The following is a 22,563-nucleotide window of genomic DNA, read 5'->3' as shown; positions in this document are numbered from 1 at the left end:
CGCAAATTTGGGCGATTAAACAAAAATAAAAAAACACGTATTTTTTTCTATGCAGATTAAGAAAAAAATATGTTTAACCGAGTTTTAAAGGTCATAGGTAAATTTTCTGATGAATAATACATATTACTACTGGACCACTCCTAAATTTGTCAATTCCCTTGGTCACTTCTTTTGGACAGTGTGAGTCAATTGTTTTAAACCAAGTTAGATTGTGTCCCATCAGACAGATGCCATAAGTTACCTCCTCAAATCTGACTTTAATTTTTGTCTTCAGTAGTTCATCAAATAGAATAGTTCTTTTTGACAAAATCACACAGTTCGAACAACTTAGGATATTCTGTGGCAGCACAATGTAAACAATTCAGGTCAAGAAGTTTTATTTTATTTGGAAAAAGTTTGGTATTTGATAACCTTCAAAATAAAATCAGTTTAGACCTCCAACCAAACCGCTCTTGAGCGATTCGGTTTCTCTGTCGAGAAACAACTATCGTAATTGGTAAGATATATTTACTAAATCACATCACTCTGTCTAATTTATTTATTTTATTTTCAATCCTTTCTATTTCCAATTTCATTTATATAAGAATAATATCAATCACAGCTCCCATAGAGCTGGGCATTCAAACGTCCCATACCAAATTTTTATAATCTTTCAATCAAGTTCCTAAACTTTTTCGAAAACTTTGCTAACGACCTTCGAATTTCAATTAAATTACTTTTATAGAAATACAACCGCGACTATCAATTTTATAAACGTAACATCAATATATTTGCAGTTATTTTTATTTTAAATTAATAATAATTTGGTTAATTTGGCAGAGCGTCTTATTGTAATCGAAGCGAGACTTCATAAATCTGGAGCAAGCTCAACCACAAAAGTTGACTCTAATGCAGTAATTAATATCTGTATTAATAAACTTGCTGATCAAATTAAATGAAAGAAAAATCTTGTTTTATTCAATCTCCCTGAAGGTGGTACTTTGTCGAAATAGAAATTCTGTGGTTACGACTAACCTGAAAAAATTCATTCAGATGGATGATATCCTGATAGTATACTTTCTAAATTTAAATCAGCGACCTTTCGCTGATTAAAATTTAGAGAGTACGCATTTTTAGAAGTGGTTCTAATGGGCAAGATCCTCGTAAGCCTCGCGCGGTTAGGATTGTATGTACAGCGGATGAGAAATCACAAGCGATCCTAAAAAAATTTGTAAGTGTGAAGAAAGACCCAGCTCGCTCCAAGGAATTGGAGAATAACAATCAATTGACAGGACGGCGATGTAGAGGGTGGACATCCAGAGAGTGCGGGTGGAACTAGAGGCACGTCAATTAGACGGTGAAACAAATGTGTCAATGGTGTACTATCGTGGAATCCCTACCATAATTAAAATCCCTCCTCAGAAGCGCACATTCACTCGAATTACAGTTTCGATAGATGCGTGAAAGGGGAATCTTGTGATTTCCCCTTCTAATGCCCAAGGTAGTGTCTTTTCATCGAGACAAATTTACAGTGATCTTGGGGAATAATAACCGAAATGAACTTGGACAGCGGTATGCTACATACCTGAATTAATTTTTCTTGATTCTCAAGTTTATCCTTAATAGTCCTTAATAGAAAAACAGATATTTTTTTTGGCTGGAGTTTGAGAGTGACAGTCGTGATTGGTTGTGAAAATGACATGATGACGGTCGCGAGTGGTTGAAATACGATGATGACGGTCACTATTGGCTGAAATAATTTCAAATTCTTGTGCGCGTGTAGTTTTGAGGTTCTAATTTATTCCACGTGGTCGAGTGCGAGTATTATACATGAAAAATGCTGAATATTACAGAGTATTACAGAATATTGCAGATTACAGAATATATAAGTGAAGAATACGTGTTTTTTCTTAAATATTCTTCATCATTCTTAATTCTTAATAATATTCTTAATATATATATATATCGGATGATGAAAAGTGACAAAACACACTGCAAAAAGAGGTGTCTTTATTGGAGACATTTTTGGTGTCTTAGACACCAAAAGTGTCTTGGTTTGAGACGTTTTTCGTGTCTAAGACACCAAAAACGTCTCCACCCAAGACACCTCTTTTTGCAGTGCAATAAAAATATATGGGCAATTCCACGTGAGACTTTAGTCGACCTCTTAAAATCGGACAAAAATATTTTCTTTCTTTTCTGTATCGAAAAAAAACAGATACCTACGTATTTTTTTATTTTTGTTTAATTGTCCAAATTTTCGAGTTATGAATTTTTGAAATTTTGGACTTTTAATTGTAAACCTATATTCAGTAGCCTATAAGTCCGAAAATATTGGGTTTAGAAAAAAGTTGTCTAAGAATGAAAGTTTTAGTTTTCTTTCGACTTTTAAAAAATGTAAACAAAAAAATTTTTTTTAAATTTTTTATTTAAAAAAAAATTTTTTTTATAAACAAATTAATTTTTTTTAACTTTGGGCCGGATTTTTTTATATTTTTTTTAAATTTATTTATACTTTATAGTATAGAAAAGATTTTTCAAACAGTCTTGAAATGGGCCTGATGTGTTAAATGAGTTTTAAAACATTTTCAAAAATCACTTGCAAGCATCACAGTGGGATTTTTTACTATTAACTTTTTAAAACGGTCTACAGCTTAGACCCTTTAATTCAAAACAAAGAACACTCAAATGGATTAAAAATTATGGTCTGTAGACAGTTTTAAAAAGTTATTTGTAAAAAAATCTCACTGTGATGCTTGCAAGTGATTTTTGAAAATGTTTTAAAACTCATTTAACACATCAGTCCCATTTCAGGACTTTTTGGAAAATCTTCTCTATATTATAAGGTATAAATAAATTTGAAAAAAAATTTTTAAAAATCCGGCCCAAAGTTAAAAAAATAAATTTGTTTATAAAAAAAATTTTTTTTTTATAAAAAATTAAACAAATTACATATTATTTTGGAAAGCAAAATATCAAAATTAATATTAAATTTAATTGTTATTAACAATTATTTAAACAATTTTTTAACAAAGTTTGCTTTTTTGGAAAATTTTTTTTCTCTATAGAATCAGAAGTTTATTAGTAGCTCTGTAATAAGCTTAAAAAACATTTCTTGATTTGTCATATAAATTTTAGAAAATTTATTAATTTATTGTTGATAAAAAATTTTTATAACATTAATTATTTAATAATAATTATTCAAAACAATAACCAAAACTTTTCATTTGCATGTGTTCTGTGACAATTTCTCAAAGTTTCATAGAAATTGAAGAACAAGAGGCAACTTTGATTTTTTAGGCATAGACCTACCCAGATTAAAATTAAAAGTGCAATTATTATTTAAACAATTTTTAAACAAATTATTATTCTTATTTATCTTTAAATTATAATTTTATTTTTAATGTACATCGGCATTTTAAAAAAGTTTGGTAAATTTGCATGATTAGAAAAAACTGCATTTTTTAGTATACTATTCTGTAAATAGTTAGTAATTAACAATAATATATGTATGGCCATCACAAAAAAAAATACTAAACATAATTCTATTTGAGTGGCGAAGTATATATACTAAAGTTTTAGGGTCGCAGAATCCGAATTTGAAGTCAGATTTAAAAAATTCAAAATGGCGGACCCAAAATGGCGACTACAAAAATTTAAAAAAATTTCAGATTTGCTTGAAACTCGTTACTCGGGGGTTTTCGGGGTCGCTGATTACGAATATGATATCAGCTTTTCAAAATTCAAAATGTCGGATATAATATGGTAACCCAATATGGCGGATAATTTCAAGATTAATGCGATTCATTCGAAATTTGTTTCTCGGGGGTTTTTGGGGTCGCTGAATTCGAATTTGATGTTCGTTTTTCAAAATTCAAAATGGCGGATAATTTAAAAATTATTGTTATTTGATCAAAATTCGTTTTTTGGGGGTTTTTGGGGTAGCTGAATTCGAATTTAATGTTCGTTTTTCAAAATGCTAAATTGCGGATTCAATATGGCTATCAAATTTTCTGCATGTTGACAAATTTAATTATTTTATCAAAAATGTTTACTTAATCTTCTTAGGTTTTTGGTTTTTTTTGTTTTATTCAAAAATTCACAAGAATAAATATTTTTAGCCAAATTCATTAGCGTTTAAAAAAGTAGGTCGTCATATTAGATACACAATTTTGATTTTTGAAAAAGGAATATCAAATTCGAATTCAGCGACTCCAAGAACCTCAGAGAAACGAATTTCAATCGAATCACATTAATCTTGACATTATCCGCCATATTCCATATGTCCGCCATGTTGGATACGCCATTTTAAATTTTGAAAATTTGACATCAGATTCGTAATCAGCAACCCCGAAAACCCCCGAGAAATGAACTTCCGTTGAAAGGCATCAATTTTAAAATTATCCGCCATATTAGGTCACCATATTGGATCCGCCATTTTGAATTTTAAAAAACTGACTTCAAATTTGAATTCAGCGACCCCAAAAACCTTATATATGATGAAAGCATATTTTTTGTAAACTTTTTTTTCGGACCGATTTTGGACCACAACTGATTTTTAACTGGACTGCGAAGGGGTTAAATTAAAGTTTCTCTGAAGAGAGTATTCTACATATACCGAAACGTCAGAATAAAAATTATAAAAAATTTTTAATTTGATTGTGCGACCAAAGAAAATATAATGTATACTCTTATACATATTATCGAGTGAAAAGTTTAACATTTTCGTATTTAAAATTTTCTAACATCAAATGATACTCTTTCTAAATAATATACGAACTTCTGTTCCCAAATAATTACAACAAAACATAAAAATTGTCTTCTTTTAAATATTGAAAAAAATAATAATTTATATTCCCAATGAAAGCTAAAGCACAGTATTTTCCTTGACGAAAGTGATACAAATCTGAGCAGGGTCGAGACAATCCACGTCTTACAGTTGACTTATGACACGAACAACGAAAGGGTCGTAGTGATTCGCACTCGTCTTTGATAACTACACCTTTGTGTGTCGTTGAGAGTTTGTCGCTGTTATGGTTCTCCCAAAAGGACTAGGGTTAAAGACAATAAAGGTGGATAAAGAGAGACTAGAGCACACAGAGAGAGAAACTCACGAGCGAAAGGGTCAAAGGGAAGAATGGAGGATTCAGTTCCAAGGAGAATGCGTTCTAAGCGGACTGGTTCATTCATATGCCACAATCTCATTTGACTACATAATCGCATTCCAGTCCTATGGGATTGTCATGTCAACAACTTATGTATTTTTCTATCCGACTCTGTTTTCATAGGTTTTATCTTTCCATTGTTCTCCTGAAATCATATCTTCAAATTTATCATATCAGTAAAGCAGGTGATATAATTATAAAAATTCTAGTTTCTTTGGCGCAATGTTATTTCAATATAAAAAATTATTAATGAAAGTCAATTTTTTACACGATTAAAGTGTTGAAACTTTGAGCTGCAATAATTCGAAAATTTAGTTTAAAACTTTATAAAAGCTAAATAATTTCTCAATCATGGAGCTTGAAGAATAACAAAAGAATTGGGAAATTAGGCCAATCGTGGATGGGTTTTAGGAACCTCGTAAATTCTTGTTTCAAAACTTGAGAATTGAAATTTTCGTAGTGAAGGGGCTGTGTTCGGTGTTGGAACCGCTCATAAGCGGCCCCCGAAAATCCCATGAATTACTAAAGCGCTCAACGTATAAATATAAAATAACATTCGCCGCCACGGCACTAGTCGACAGTCTCGACATGGAAGGGTGGAGGTTGAGAGCTACCACCTTGACGTAATGATACATCACTGTAATGAAACCACCGTGCGACATCGTACTTCAACCCGCCTCCAACCCCTGATATCTACCCCTCAATTTTAGACGTTGTTCCTTTGCTTTTCCCGTTGCTATATAGACTTTCCATCATTGCCCCTTCTTCCCTCCTTTACCATTGTCACAATATCGTGTAGATTCGCTTTTTCCTCTAACATATACCTCTTATAAATCATGGTTTACCTCTATTTCACATTGCATTTCATGAAACACCAGTGAGCTTAATCGAATTTACTGCTAAAGGATTTCAATTCTTTCTAAAGACACACGTTGAAATGTTCCCCTCTATTTTATATGATTTGCGAGAAAATGATTCTTCCTTATTTCCATACTTGAATTATCAGTTTTCACTATTTTCTAATTATTGAGAAAAAGAGACAATGGCAAAATCATAAACGCTTGTAAATAATAATGAAACAGTTACAAGTAGTATAGATATTGAATTTAACGATGTATTTCTGATAAAAGGAGAATGTTAAAAATAATCGATTTTTTGACCCGACAGGGAACCTAAAATTCGTATATCAATTCTCTAATTACTTCATAAGGAACAAGAAATACATACTCATTCACCCTACACATGTGGGAAAAGGGGTGAAATCACCCCTTTTTTTATCATGCATCTAAACAGAGCCATTAATAAAAAAATTAATTAAACGAATAATCTAATGTTATAAATAAAACAATGATTAAAAAATTAAAAACAAAACAAAAGGCCTATCAAATATAAAAAAGGCTACGTTCTTAACTGATTTCAGTAAAATTTTACTGATTGAAATAGTGAGAATAGATTCGCTGAAAATCAGTCAAATTCCACTGAGTCAGTTTTACAGAGTTTTCTTTATGTTTGAAAGATGGAGATATTTTAATCAAAAATTGTCTTGTGTTCATTTGTTTTGTAATCGATTTTTGCAAAACTAACAATACTTTTTATACTTTTGCAATGAAAAAGAAAGAAAATATCTAACAATACAGATTATGAAGTGGTATTTGAAAAGAATTTTTAGGCATAACAACACACTACTACTATCTACATACCTATAGTAGTAAATGCTAATAGCAATATAAATGATTTGGTTTATGGAAGTATTGAATAGCACCATGCACAGGGAAGTTTCAGAAGATCTCTTTGTTCCCGCAGTAATGCTGGCAGTTTTAGGAATTTCGACCCAGTCAAAGACACCAAGTTTCCCACTCGATTGTAGATAGTAGTGCTCGCATTATCTAACGGAGCGAAAATAAGATCAGCACGAAGATGGTCCTCGAAGAGTCAAGGAAGTCTATAGTGTTCTCTAGAAGTTAATAAATTGTCTTTTTGCTATTTTAACGATCAGTATACAACATATCAAAATAAATAGTTTAGTGCATTTCACAATTTACTAAACAATTATATAATTCTTTGTTATAAGTTTTTAATTATTTTGAATTTCTTTTATTATTATTTAAATTAATCACAAAGCATTCTATAGAAAAACTTATTTGTTTCACTGAATAATTATTTCATGATTTAAATTTACTGCCATGTTTATAACATTACTTACAATTTGTTAATATTTTATATTTAAAAAGAGGGTAGTAATAATAAAGTGTGACTTATAATTTAATTGTCGTCTAGCTTCAACTTTCTTCTATTTTATCCTCCCACCATGTAGCCGAATTGTGAATTAGTGCATCAGAATATAGCTTCTTTATCAATTCATAATCATAATGGCCAAATAATATTAGAGGAAAATCCTCTCAAGTAAAGAAAATTACTTTAGGTACCGTATTTAAACAGAGATACAAAATTATTAAATTACTAACAATTGAAAAATTAATTGAAACTATGAAGAAATGGGGGACTAACTCTGCTGGGGATCGAAACCCGGGACCTATCAATTGCCGGTTGATTGCTCTTCCAGTGAACTGCAAAGGTCCACATCCACATTATATATTTCACTAGAAAATATATCTTTAAGAAAAGCATTACAAAAATTAGTAGTGTTCAATGAAGCCTTACTCGGACGAACGTGTTGCACTCATATATACCCATTAGGGTGTCCATTATTTCCCAAGTTAGCTATTTTCATTTGGGTATCGTCAAAATCGTTTCTTTCTGACCTAAAAACAATTCTAGAAACTAGAAAAAATTTTTACGATGCCGTTTAACCCTGCCTAAATAACAATACTTTTCCCATTTAAATAACATGGGATTTTTGCACTTTTTAGAAAATAATGTTTATTTCGTTTATAATACTCTTTGACTAACCAACAATGCTTGATTTTGCTTCTATTATGATTCCTTTAGATAGAGAAATTTTCATATTATCGCGAAAAATTTATTACACAAGTTTTAAAAAGGTCAATTTTATTTTTATTGATTTTTCTGATTATTTTGCTAAATCTACTTAATAATTAATTTTTATTCGGTATTTTATAGAAAGTTTCTTATTTTATGCATCCAATTGGACCATAACAATAATTTCAATTCATAAACTATCCAAGAATCACACAGTAGACTGAATCCATTTCAAATCAGACATGTCGACTAACTTCATGTTATAGAAAAGAAATTGTTTTGCTTGTCTTTTTTTTCTTTTGAGTATAATTTAATTTTCTTTCTTGGGTCTTGTAGATGGTCTTATCCTCTTCACAATCCAGTTTGAAATTTGAAAAAATATTTAAAATGATAAAAATAGGGGATGATTTTCTGAAAATAAATAAGATCAATTTTCTCAAAAACACCACCTTTTTTTGTTATCAAATTTTTACTACAAATTCTTAAAATAATTATGAACACTTCCTATGAATTTCAAGCGGTCTAAACCATTCTGGCAATCAGGAGAATTTTTTTTTAAATTTATTTTTACAAATTTTCAAATTGTTAACGTTCACGTCAACAATGTTATAACGATTTATTTGTTTTTAAAAATGCAAGTTAACAATTTAAAATATATATATGAGTGCAACACGTTTGTCCGAGTAAGGCTTCATTGAACACTACTGTTACATTAAGAAACAAGAGGGTAATTTATTATTATATTCCTCATCTAATGACTAAACGATAATTGACGATTAAGAAAACCAATTTACCAAAGCTTAAGATGAATCTAGTTATTAAATTTTTTTAAAAGATTGGGATAATTTATGTCTTTAAAATTCTCTAAAAAGTTAGAAATATATTTTTATTCTAAAATAGGAAGTTTTAACACCCAGTGCTTTGATTGGCCCGATAGGACCAGCCGCAAGACTCACAAGAATCCAAGTGGCTTGTAGATTAGTTTGAATAAGTGATGAGTTATGCCGCGAGCAATTTTGCCACCCCTACACCCTCTTAGATCGTTAGCAGTCCTATACAGGATCATAAATAGATATTAACGACGCCTAGTTCACCTGTAACAACAGTATCAAGATGTAATTAAGCCTCTTTAATGTTTCTGTAAAATAGCATTACATATATAATTCATTTTCTTCTTTTTCATTTTGATATTTATAATTGGAAATTATTTCTAAACTATTCTCAATAGTATATTTTTATTAGAACTATTTATTTATTTATTTCGATACTTTTTATAATATGTTTATCTATATCGAATTGATTTATTTGTTTTTTATAACTACTCTAAATAATTTAATAGGCCTTCAACTGAATTTAAAAAGTGGGCCATAGATTTTCTCTCTTTTGGGCCAGTATATTTCTTGCAAATGAAAATTGAAAGTATAATTGACAAGCAATAAAATCGATATAGTATGGGGAATTACTTAAAATAATGTAAAATCAAGGAAGATTAAAGTCTTGGAAGCGCGAGTATCACTTAAGTGCAATTTATGCTGGGTAGCTGTGCATAGAGAATATTAATGACGATTAAGCTCCCAACGATCCACAGTGAATTTACGAGCATAGTCTATGTAATGTTATGTCCACTAACCGATTCTACACCAGTGTTCGAATATAGACGCTGTTACAAAATTTATTGCACGTTACGCCAACTATTGTTTCGGTTGTGTGGTACTTTGTTTTATTATAGATTTTTAATGCTATCTTAAACGTAACTGGAAAAAATTTACAACAGTCTAATGAAATTTCATAATTCCTTGTTTTGAATAAATTTAATATTAATTGGCTTTGTTATTCGTTAATTTTTTTGTTAATGAAAATCAAAATAATATTTGTCTAAACAAATGAATAAAGTATAATATTGTTTTTAAAAGGCTAAATAAACTTATAACATATTTTAACAATAAAGTAAATAATAAACTTTTCAACGAAAGTGTAAATTAGGAATCATATTATTGCAAAAACTAAGCAATTGTCATTGAAATAGAATTATTTAATGGTTTTAATTTTTAAATGCCAGTCTAGCTCAATATTCCCGTACAGGTTTCTCAAAGGATCCCGTGTGGAAATTTGTCATGGAAGTTTCTAGGTTCTTTATCGTAGTATTTGATTCTTTATTGTTTCTAAATAGTTTCCTATATTGTGCACTGAGAAAATATTTTGTATAAACTTTAGTCAAAAGTTGAGTAAAATGGCTACACATGCGCTTTTAAATAAAGTTTAACCAACTGTAGTTCAAATTAAATTTTTAGTAGGTGAAAATAAAATTGGTCAGTTTTTAAAATAAACTTTATAGAATTTCAATAAGCAAAGCTTAAAGTTTAGTCAAGAGTTGAGCAAAATGTGAACGAGCTATTTGTAAAATATGGGGGAAGAAAATGGTGGGAGGGACTGGAAAATTATCATTCTTACTTATCGACCGACAGTTAATTCTAAGATTAATTCCTGTATTATCTACATTTTGTAAATGAAAAAAAAATTAATTATCGATAGTTAATTTTCATTTATAGCACGAATTTCTGCATTAACATTACCACTATTTCACTCATACAACTTATAATACACAATAATTATATACAACACTCATACATATAACCTAACCTAACATACACATATAACGCGCAAATAAATTGAAATTAATGATTTGAACTGTCCTTATATACTGAGTGGCAGAGTTGATTCACGACTTGTGAGAAACGGTTTGAAAGTGAATAACAAATGAATTTCTTGTCATTTTATTTTTATAATTTTATTTTTGACATTTAATCGAATTCAATTTATTGTGGTCAATTAATGAAGTAATATTATTTATTTATTAATAATTTATTTGAAGATTTTAACTTAACTTTAAAACTATTAATAAAATATAAATCTATTTAAGAAGTTAGAATAAAGATAAAGTAAAATTAATGTTTATCTGAACAAATCTTATTTTATATTAGAATAAATAACTAAATGGAAGATAAATTATTTTGAAATTTATATTACAACAGATTTTTTCATGCGAATAAGACACAAGTATATATATTTTTCCATATGTATACATATTTTTCTTTTGTAAATTTATACAGGCACAAAAAAAACCCAATTGCGAAATGACAAGACTGCAAAAACGGCCCATCATTGGTCCAGTAATGTCTGCCGAGAATTGACAGTAGTTACTGGGCCATTACTGGTGTTCAAAACGTCCCATTGATGGGCCAATGATGTCGCCGATGGTCAGATTTTCAAATTTTTTAAGACTGGGCCAGCTCTCGGCTCAATAATGACACATTCACGGCAAAGTTGATCAATCTTTAATGGCAAAATTCAATTGCCAGTGATGTGACGAAGATCGGCCCATTAGTGGCACTTTAATGGCAAAAATTTTGTGTCTTCGATGGCAAATTATAATTGCCAGAATTCGGGCGTAGCTTGGCCCAATAACGGCACATTATTGGCAAAGTTGATAAATCTTTCATGGAAAAATTCAATTGCCAGTGATGTGACAAAGATCGGCCCATTAATGGCACATTAGTAGCACTTTAATGGCAAACATTTTGTATCTTTGATGACAAATTATAATTGCCAGTATTGGGGCGTAGCTTGGCTCAATAATGGCACAATATTGTCAAAGTTGATCAATCTTTAATGGCAAAAGACAATTGCCAATGATGTAACGAAGATCGGCCCATTAAAGGCACATTAGTGGCACTTCAATGGCAAAAATTTTGTATCTTTGAAGGCAAATTATAATTGCCAGTATTTGGGCGTAGCTTGGCTCAATAATAGCACATTAACGGCAAAGTTGATCAATCTTTAATTGTAATATTCAATTGCCAGTGATGTGACGAAGATCGGCTCATTAATGGCACATTAGTGGCACTTTAATGGCAAAAATTTTGTGTCTTTGATGGTAAATTATAATTGCCAGAATTGGAGCGTAGCTTGTCCCAATAACGGCACATTATTGTCTAACATTTTGTATCTATGATAGCAAATTATAATTGTCAATATTGGGACGTAGATCGGCCCAATAATGGCACAGTATCGGCCAGTGTAGTGTAGCTTATAAGAACCCTTTTGCTTCCTCGACTTCACGTCAGAGCGGTCAGAGTGTTAGGCTGTGGTGCATCAGGTTCAGGTATCGATCCCCGCGAGCGGTAAGAATTTTTCAAATATTTGTAAGTTTGCGTTTAATTTAGGAAAATAAGCTGTATAAATAGTATAAATTAATTAGTTAATTAAATAAAAAATATATATTTTTTAAATTTTGTCAACACTGGGGGAGTAATTGCAGCCAATAATGGGCCATTAATGTTTACCGATAATCGGCCGATAATTGGCTGCCGACGGCCTACGGCGGTTAACCTCCCGACAGTCGGGCCACTATTGTCTGCCACGAGTAGGAACTGACTATGCCGTCACTGGGCCAGTTTTGGGCCGTTTTTAATTTCGCACTTGGGAAGTTTTAGAAATAAAATGATATAATGAGTATATAAAACTTGTTACTTGGCATTAAATAAAACATTTTAATTTGCGATTATAATCTTTATTAGTTTAATTTCATGTAAAATATAACTTTAAATAATTTCAATAATTGAAATATCAGTACCATTTTTTAACTACAAATTAATTAATACGATAAAAAAAATCACAAATGCACTCAGAAAATTACTTGATTAATACCTATAACATTTGTAATATTCCTTGTTTAAATTTAAGCAATAACATAATGATTACTTTTATCACCCAGAAAAAAGATATATTTGGCTCAGAAGCAAGTAGATTTTTTATTATTGTTTTAAATTAATTTTATTTGATTTAAATAAAATTTTTATTTAAAAAAATTTAAAAAGGTCTAGTTGTTTCAATTAAGACTTTTGCTATTCTAGAGAAACTTATTGCTCTTCCAGATAACATTTTTTTTGTCTTGTAGTAGACAAACAATATGACAGTGTTCATCATTTTGATTGCTCCATAAATAATGATTATGTAATATTTATTTCTAAAAGTTGTTCCTTCATGTAGAATTTCGCATTGAAAATATTATTTTTGAAATATCTTGACGAAGCTTTAAGAGTTTCCTGTCTGCACTTTTTAATTATATTATATAAAGAATAATTTAATTGAAATTAAAAGTCTATTATAAAAATGGTTTCCCTGTTAAAAAACAACCTAATATTGTGGATTTTCAAAAATAATTTTAATTATTAGTTTAGTTTACTATTCATTCTTTTTCCAATTTCTGAAACTAATAGAACATGTTGGCTCATGACGTGTATTGGTTAGGTTAAATCACGTGATAGGTTCAAGTGCGTAATCGGGAAATTTATGCACCCTTATGATACATATAATTTTAACTTTATTGTTTTTAATTATTGACAATTAATAACTTTAATCTTTTTTTGACTATTTTGTTAAAAGTAAATGTATGTAATAAGGTTTTCATAGATTTTAAAACGAATTTATAAATAATGTTTAAGTAAAAGATTTCCTAAAGGCTCCTAGAGTTTTACATTCAGTCCTGACAGTATAGTTGCGTGGTGAGGCTTTCATTTTACCCAACTTTTAGACAAACTGTGTCACACGCAGGTAAATATCTACCAAAGTACAGCATAAAGTAATTACAAATAGTAAATCAGTTTATGATCAAATGCATACCAAAGTTTAATCTAATGTCTGTTTTAATCTTTAAATTACTTTTTGAACATTCTTTAAAAAATACATTTTAATAACAATTGTGACAAAGTGATTCGTCACTGACACTAAAATTTTAATTAACACCTCCGTGCCCGTCACAGTTCCGCCCCTGCACAACGAAATGGACATTTCCGCCTGATTTGAAAGAATAATAAATGTAGTTTGAATTTTTAATTATTATTATTAACAGTTTTCGTTTAATTTGAAATTATAGGTTAAAAAAATTGAGTATTTTTAAGGTAACTAAAATTTAGTAATGAATGAATAGAATTAGTAATGGAGTAATGAATTATTTTGTTAATTTCATAAAAAAAAAAAATAAGTAAATTAAGTGGCGCTCAACTGAGCATTTTTTTTGAGTAAAATTTATTTTTTGAAAGACTTGAGAAATTCATTGTTGACTAGACTGAAGGCGTATTTGACTAATTAAAATTTAAATAGCAAATAGAGTCTAAAGAAATTATCGTTGATTTAATTTAAAGTAAAATCCTAGTTTAATAACATTAAATTTAATTGTTAATTTCCCTTGGTCACAATTTTTGGCGCCCAACGTAGGGCCAGAAAAAAAATTTAAAAAATTTAAAAAAAAGAAAAAATTTTGACCAAGGGAAATCAACAATTAAATTTAATTTAATAAACTTAGAATTTTACTTTAAATAAATTAACGATAATTTCCTTAGACTGTATTTGCTATTTTAATTTTAATTAGTCAAATACGCTTTCAGTCAAGTTAACAATTAAATTTCTCATGTCTTTTTTTTTACAGAATGGAGGGGATCCATTCAACCAATTTTTGTCAAGAGAAAGTAAAGGTGCAATTCGGAAAATAAAATTTAATGACATTTTTTCCGATTGTGATAATAAGAGTGTTAACATTTTTGAGAAAATTGAGTTTAGAGAAAACAGCGGATTGTGTCGAGAGTCGTTGGGGACAAAAATGTCTTTTACCTGATTTTGTAGTGAATGATTTACCGAATTCTGATCAATCGACAAGTAATATTCAAATTGCCAACGATCAGACCGGTAATTCAATCCAAGGGGGAAAGAAAGCTGTTGTGAAAACAGCTGAGCCCACAGTGGATGACGAAGCTGTTGACGGAGCGAGGACTGAAAACAGATATTTCTTGAAATTAGTCATCGCTGATCAACCATATCTTGCGTTATTTTTTCCTGGGGCAATGATCTCGGTGGTAGGCCCTAAACTAGCGGAGAAATTTAAATCGAAGCTTCAATCAACTGATACAATGATACAGAGTGCTATCGGTGGTTCTACAAACACTCTTGGAAAATTGAAATTGTGGTTAACCGTCCATGGTGTCTCTCAGCCATTCGAGTTAGGGACGAACGACTCATTGACTCAAGAAGTTATTTAGGGAGTTGATTTCTGTCGAGCGTTCGACATGGACGTACAACTTGGAAAGGGTCTATGGAGAGTGAGTAATAAAGAGTGGCATGAGTTTGCCAAAAATATAAACCAGCGTAGTGACAGTGACATTTTTGCAGAGTGTGCAGGAATTTCTGAAATAACAAGTGATCAGCGTGAACAAATTCAAGAGTTAGTCAAGAATTTAATAATACCACCGTCGAAAGAGCATGGTATGACAACGCTCATTGAACATCACATTGTTGTTTCTAATTCATCACCAGTCAAACAACGACCGAGAACAATGGCTCCTGCAATTTTGGATTGGTTAATAAAGGAAATTAAAAGACTGTTGGACATGGGAATAACCGAGCGTTCAGCCAGCGAGTGAAGTAGTGCTCCAGTTGTTGCTCTAAAAAGTGATGGGTCTTATAGGTTGTGCTTCGATTATAGGGATTTGAATAAAGTAACGATTCATGATGCTTATCCAATTCCCAGCATCGATTCTATACTCGATAAGCATATTTAGGATACGTTCTTGACAACGAAGGACTAAGAACTGACCCTGACAAGGGTTATTATTTGGTCGGTGAAGAAGAAATTTCGTCCTTATTTGGAGGGTTCTAAATTTTGTGTAATTACGGACCACAGTGCTTTGAAGTAGTTGCGTAATTTAAAGGAGCCTACTGGTCGTCTTGCGCGTTGGTCATTGGAGCTCCAACAGTGGAATTTTGACGTGATTTATCGAAAGGGCACGCTACATCAAGTTCCAGATGCTCTTTCGCGAATAGTCGATCAGGACGAAGAGGAGAACATTGCTGCGTTTTAGACAATAAACGATCCGTGGTATCTAAATCGTCGTGAAATGGTGAGGAGTCACCCCCAGCGTTTTCCGGGTTGGAAAATAGAGAACGAGATGTTATACCGATCAAGAATCGATCCGCTGTAGACACCAGTCACCGGAAATGAGGAAATTTGTTGTTCCCTTAGAACATCGTGAGGAAATACTTACCGTGGCGCATGCTGAATTCTCGGCTGGTCACATTGGAGTCGACAAAACTTACGATCGAGTGGCGAGGGAATATTACTGGCAGGGTGTTTGGTATGACGTTCACAATTTCGTCACGCAATGCCCACCTGCCAGTTTCATAAAGTCTCTCAGCTGGGACCACAAGGATTGATGGGAGAGAGAATTGTTGAACGACCATGGTCTGTAGTGGCTGCCGACACCATGGAGTTTCCAGCGAGCAAAAGCCAATACAAACACCTTGTGGTCTTTCAAGATCTTTTCTCTCGCTGGGTGGAGTTGAAACCAATACGTTTAGCGAACGGCAAGACAATTGCCAAAGCGTTTAAGGAACTTATTCTTTTCCGGTGGAAAACTCCAGAGTTCCTTCTCACCGAAAATGGAAAAGAGTTCGACAACCGTCACTTGAAGGAAGTGCTGAAGGAGTGCGGAGTAAAGCACATAACCACACCACCGTACCACCCTCAAGCGAATCCGGTTGAGAGGTCAAACCGAACGTTGAAAACAATGATCTCAACTTTCATCGACTCTGATTATCGGAATTGGGATTCATACTTGCACGAATTGAGACACGCTATGAATACCGCCACACAAGCGTCAACAAAGGTATCACCAGCCTTTCTTAATTATGGTCGCCATCCAAGACCAGTTAAGAGTCTTCGGTGAGTTGTAGAAAATTCAACTTTAGTTGTGAGAATTGATCCAGCGTTGTGGACTGATTGTATGAAACGATTAGATAGATTTCGAGATATGGTTGCAAGAGTTGTTAATCAAGAGAGGACCAAACAAGCAGCGTATTACAATCGAGGAAGGAAAAATGTCACATTTAATATTGGAGACTTGATGCTTTGGAGGACTCACAAATTGTCCAGCGGCATTCGTAAATTTGCAACGAAACTGGCTCCAAAATTCGAAGGTCCTTTCGAAATTGTTCAAATATTATCTCCGACCGTCTATGTTTTAGGCACGAATGATAATAGGCGAATTCCCAAGGTGCACGTCTCAGAACTAAAACGTTACATTCCACCCCGAAATGTTAACAAGGGTTAATTCTACATTGATCGAGTATTTTATTTTTTTTGTTATAATTGATTTTTTTTTGGGTGACATTAATTTATTTTTATTTTTCCAGCGTTACTAACGTTAAATTGAATAATAAATTTGTGAAATTTGATTTTTAAATTTTTTTGTTTGTTTTGTTTTGTCTCTAGCGTTTGATTTTTGTTTATTTGTGGATTTGTTTTAGAAAATGTCGGGATCCGATAAAAAGATGCCAGCAAGGTCTCGAGGACGTGGTTTCTCTAGACCAAGAACCAACTCACCGGAGCGTCGTCCAGGAAATCAGGAACAAGTTTCGATTGAGGAAAATGTTTCGGACACGAGGGATCAAGCCAGCGACGATCTGATCCAATGGGAAAAATTCCCACTGCCTCCAGCCGTGGTACCTTTCCGCCACCATCACAGCATGTTGGCCGTTGCGGGACAAGGTCGTACTTTCCAGTGCTATCTGTCGGCAAGAAATTTGGGGGAAAGCGAACAAGCGTGGGAAAGTAGGCTAACGGTGGAAGAACTGGAGAGATACTTTCTTGGTAAAGATCCCAAGACTTCAAGGGAGAGAGAGCGACTACGAGACGAACAAAACAAGGCGTTTCGAGCCATTCGAACCGACATAATGTACATGGAGAATTATGTTAGCAGGCAACGTACGCCATCGCCCGAACGTCCGATCACTCCCCCTGGACCTCCAAACCGGAGAGCAGAAGAGAGTTCATTTCCGTTGGAACTGGCGAGTCTGGAAATTTCAACGAGAGGCCAACTCCCAATCATCACGAGAGGAGTTATGTTCGGAAACCTCAAACCTATTCCCACCGATCCCAACGTTGACCCCCCTCCCAATTCTTGTATCAGTTGCTGGAAGAAAGGACATCAGCGCAGCCGATGCCCGAACCCTTACGTCGGATACTGTAGAAATTGCGGCAGATGAGGAGTGACTCTGACGACTTGCCCACGTTGTTCCGAGAGACATTTGGCAGATATGGCCAAACAATATGGAAAGAAAAAGTAAGAGTCCTTCAGATCGGAGCGAATCGCCAAGGTACAGGAAACAAGAGGTCGAAAAACTGTCACTCTCACCAGCGACTCATCGAGCGGAGCCACCTCGTCATTACCTGAAAGAGGAGGAACAATTGAGGGACGGAAACGACCATCAATCATCATTTCTGAACCTTCGACATCTGATGGAAGATCCCAGCGTCTAAATAACGTAGAAGTCTCTAAGGATAAGAAGAGAAGAGTGGAGGTAGAAAGCGAGAATCACACAGAGGAACAGAAGGGGAAAGGCACAGACAAATTAAACAACAATGTGATTCCCGATGTCGATAAAGTCTGGAACTAACTTCAAAATCTGCCCACATTTCAACCTTCAAGGGTGGTAGATTTGGAACCACCAACTTCATCTACAATAGTTCCATTGATTCCCCTAAATTTTACCTTACAACCACCAGCGTTACCAAGGCCAGAGGACCATCAACAAATTCCTGCGGATGTGAGACCAGTGTTAGCCGAAGACCAAGCGGATCGTTTCGTGGAGCAGACAAGGGAGCTCGCTCAGGTGCTACGTGGATTGCCGGACGAGGCAATAATGTTGGCAATGCGAGAATTTTTTAAAGAGAAACGTCGCACAAATCATTAACTGTGGAGTGATTAGTGAGAGTGTGATGGTTTAATTTTTTTTGTTTTAGTTCATGCGTTTTTATTTCTTTTTTTTGTATTAAATAGAGTTTTTGATAGAAACATTTAAGCCTAAGTTATTATTTTTCTTTTATGATTCTGGGCGGTACTACGGGCTAGTGCTTTTCTTCGCGACGCGTCACATCTAGTTTAAAGTTGTTTTATATGCTAACGAGTATTATTAATTGTTTTTAATTTTAGTTTGTATGTTGATTTCTCATTTCCGTTTTGAGTCAACATGTGCTTGCTGTATGGAAAAGGCCGACAGAGTGCGTAGAACGCCGTGAGAGAACTTTGTGTGTTACGCCGTTCGTATTTTCAAGAATATATTGAGATTGAGAGTTATAATTTTTTGAGAGAGCAGAAGCGACGTAATTTCGAGAACGAAAAAGCATTCTCGAATTTGTTATTTCGATCGGTGTGTGATTTTTCAGTTGAGTAGAAAGAAAGTTGATTTCTGTGGTGTTTAATTGGCGAGTTGAAAATTTTGTGAGAGATTGACCGGTGGATTTGTATTTCGAAGTTTCTTTCATTGAACTGGCGAGACCATTCACAATAAAGTGATTGTAAATTGTCAACGAAAGTGGAACGAGTAGAGAATAGAACCAGCGTTGAATTATTGATAATAAATATTGTTTCTTGGATATTCCGGCGTTAACTTAATTCCTCCTTTATCAATAATTGGTGAGTTAACCTAAAATTTTTGCGTTTAAAAATTGTGTTTCACGCCATGTGCTTTCAATGGCGGTCTTAAAAGAATTTCACCCTAATCATTAGAGTCTAATTTTTTTTTGGTTGTCGATTTAGTAATTGAGTAATAAATTATTTTGTTAATTTCATAATTTGATAAATAAGAAAATTAACTGGCACTCAACTGAGCATTTTTTTTAAGTAAATTTTATTTGTGAGAGACATAAGAAATTTAATTGTTGACTTGACTAAAAGCGCATTTGACTAATTAAAATTTAAATAGCAAATAGAGTCTAAGGAAATTATCGTTGATTTATTTAAAGTAAAATTCTAATTTTATTAAATTAAATTTAATTGTTGATTTCCCTTGGTCACACCATACAAGAGAATTTTAAACATTATTAAAATGCCTATGTGCCATTTTAACCAACTTTTGACAAAACTTTATATAAAATATTTTCTCAGTTTGCCTATCGCCATTTATAACCCTTGAAACAACTAGTTGTCAAAATCCCCTAGATACCAAATTTCATACAAATGAAATATTTTTTGAAAAAAATTGTCCGCCATATTGGATACGCCATTTTGAATTTTTGAAAACCAACATCAGATACGTAATCAGCGACTCTATAAACCCCTATAGATACGAATTTTCATGAAGATTCATTTGAAAAATTTTGAGCTACGACTTTTGTCCAGCTACATTTACGATTTGTACCACTGTGGGACCATGAGAAAGTCCTAGTCAGCGATAGGGCGGTCACAAATGGGAAGGGAAAATTTTATCCTTTCCCCACTGTGATTAACCATTCGCTCTCTGGGTCATTCTCATGGATCGTGCGTCTGATATACTCAGAGTTTAATTTTTGCGACACGTCAAAAGTGCTATTTTGCTGATCAATTTATTTTGTAATTTTAATAATTGATTTTTTAATACTTGTCAAATATGGTTTCGCTGCCAACTTTGACATTCTAATTTACGATTTTTGTAATGAAAGTGTAAAATGTTAATTTTTATGGGAATGAGGGCTCCCAAAAAAGTGCGATTTTAGTGCTTGGTTTGTTTACATTTCACAACTTAAACATGTCCTTAAGGAGGTTCTTCTGCTGATGCTCTAAAAAAAGTGTTCTTTACATTGTTATACTATGAACTTAATACTAAGTATTGTGTCTACAGAACGACTTGAAATTAAGAGTACTCGATTTACTTCGACCACCCATTTAATGGGTTTTTTAGCCAAAGGAGAAGGAAACTGTAGAAAACCTCTCCTGAGTACAACTGGTTTACCGACGACCGAGTTCTAAAAAATGGTGTATACTGGATATTAATCCACAGTGAACATTATTATTCCTCGACGTCAAACATCCAGCTTGATATATTTGGAAAGTAGTGAAAAACACCTAGCTATAGCGTGGGTTGAAACGCGGTCACCAAGTACTAACAGTACTTGATCGTAAATCACGGAGTCACACTACTGAATTATGCCATCGGTAATATGGTACAATATTTTTGAATTTTCTTAACTTGCGATACTTCTTCACGATTCATCTATTGCGGGCTACTTTCTTTCTTCCACTTGCGGAATTAAATCATTTAAATTTTTTTATTCTAGTATTTCCTTAGATTAATTAGTTGTTTTTAATTATGATAATGTTATAGCAAACGCATAATTTGTTTTTTATCAATAAAATAAAAAATCTGAACCATTGTTAAAAAATTGCTACTATGTTATAAAATAAAATTATTTTATTAGAAAATAAATATGAATGATATTAAAAATTTACTTAACCAACCCAAATAATTCAAGATGTGCATAGTTATCTGATGAACTGTCTGCAAAGGGAGCTCAATCCACCAAGTAGGAGACCTTGTGCAAGTTTGAACTGTACTCTGCAAACTTGAACATCGGTTTCCATGACGTCGACTCTTTGGACAGGAGACAGCAAGAGGACTTGGTTTGGTTTTAGTATCCAATTTTGTTTCACGCTTTCAAACATTTCTAATTAAGAAGAAACCTATGCAAATATTATAACAACATAATTCGATTTCAATCTTAATGTCAAATAATGTAAATAATCGTAGAAGAAGAAGACTTATTCTGCATTAAAAAAATTAACTATTGTTTCTAATTCTTTTAATTCCATCTAATAATTAGAGAAAAATGTGGACAAAAGAATTTTTGAAATATTTGATTCCAATGCATGCAGTTTTTTTTAATTGTTTTACGAGTAAAAACTTGATATCAAAGGAACAATATCAAAAGTAAACATGAAATTGATGACGTCCATTGCTTTTGGAAATAATATCACGTTACTGTTGATATTCTGTATTTCAAAAACAGTATCGTATGTTTGATGATAAATAAAATAAAACCCAGCGTTATTATCAAGTATGGTGTAAAATTTATTGTATTCATTAAATGTTAACAATAATTCTGCTAATAAAGGCTTAAATTCATTCAATTGTGGTTATGAAACTGTTATTATTTACTGAATAAATATAGTGTATGAGGAATGGGTTTTCATTTTACTCCTATTACGAGTTGTAATATTTCATTCAGTGTATCTTGATTAAAAATTTCTATATTGTTTACCCTATCAAGAAAATAAAGATTAAAGAAATACGTTAAAAATATTAATTAAATGTACTTACGTGGTTTTTAACAAACGACAACTAATTTAAATTATTAGACCAAGATTTTCTGCTGCTGACAGTTAATAGATTTTATAACATAGGGAAGAGAAAATAAAAGTAAAATGTTTTCTGATACCAATAATTTCTTTCTCTCATCAACACTTTTAATTAGAATTTATAGCGCACTTTTTAGTTGTTTTTATTCACGCAATACCAATCACATTTAAACCATTGCAATCTTTTCGGTTATAAAGAAATGTAATAACTTAGTAAAAAAAGAAAATAATAACAGAATAGAAAGCAGAATTTTTAA

At 32.4% G+C, this 22,563-nt stretch overlaps 1 protein-coding gene across 3 annotated transcripts in view; it reads left to right on the top strand.

The window, feature by feature from the left end:
• LOC122502325 overlaps window positions 1–18,201 on the top strand; it is a 239,585-nt gene extending 221,384 nt beyond the window's left edge. For all 3 annotated transcript variants that reach the window (XM_043612312.1, XM_043612311.1, XM_043612310.1), the window contains one exon: window positions 17,442–18,201. In XM_043612312.1, coding sequence (XP_043468247.1) covers window positions 17,442–18,179 — 738 coding nt within the window. In that variant the 3' untranslated portion in view covers window positions 18,180–18,201. The remainder of the gene's footprint in view (window positions 1–17,441) is intronic.
• The last annotated feature ends 4,362 nt before the right edge of the window (window positions 18,202–22,563 follow it).

Source organism: Leptopilina heterotoma, unplaced genomic scaffold (genome assembly GCF_015476425.1).
Source record: "Leptopilina heterotoma isolate Lh14 unplaced genomic scaffold, ASM1547642v1 Lhet_228, whole genome shotgun sequence".
Taxonomy (NCBI): domain Eukaryota; kingdom Metazoa; phylum Arthropoda; class Insecta; order Hymenoptera; family Figitidae; genus Leptopilina; species Leptopilina heterotoma.
This window is presented reverse-complemented; position numbering and strand designations above follow the sequence as displayed.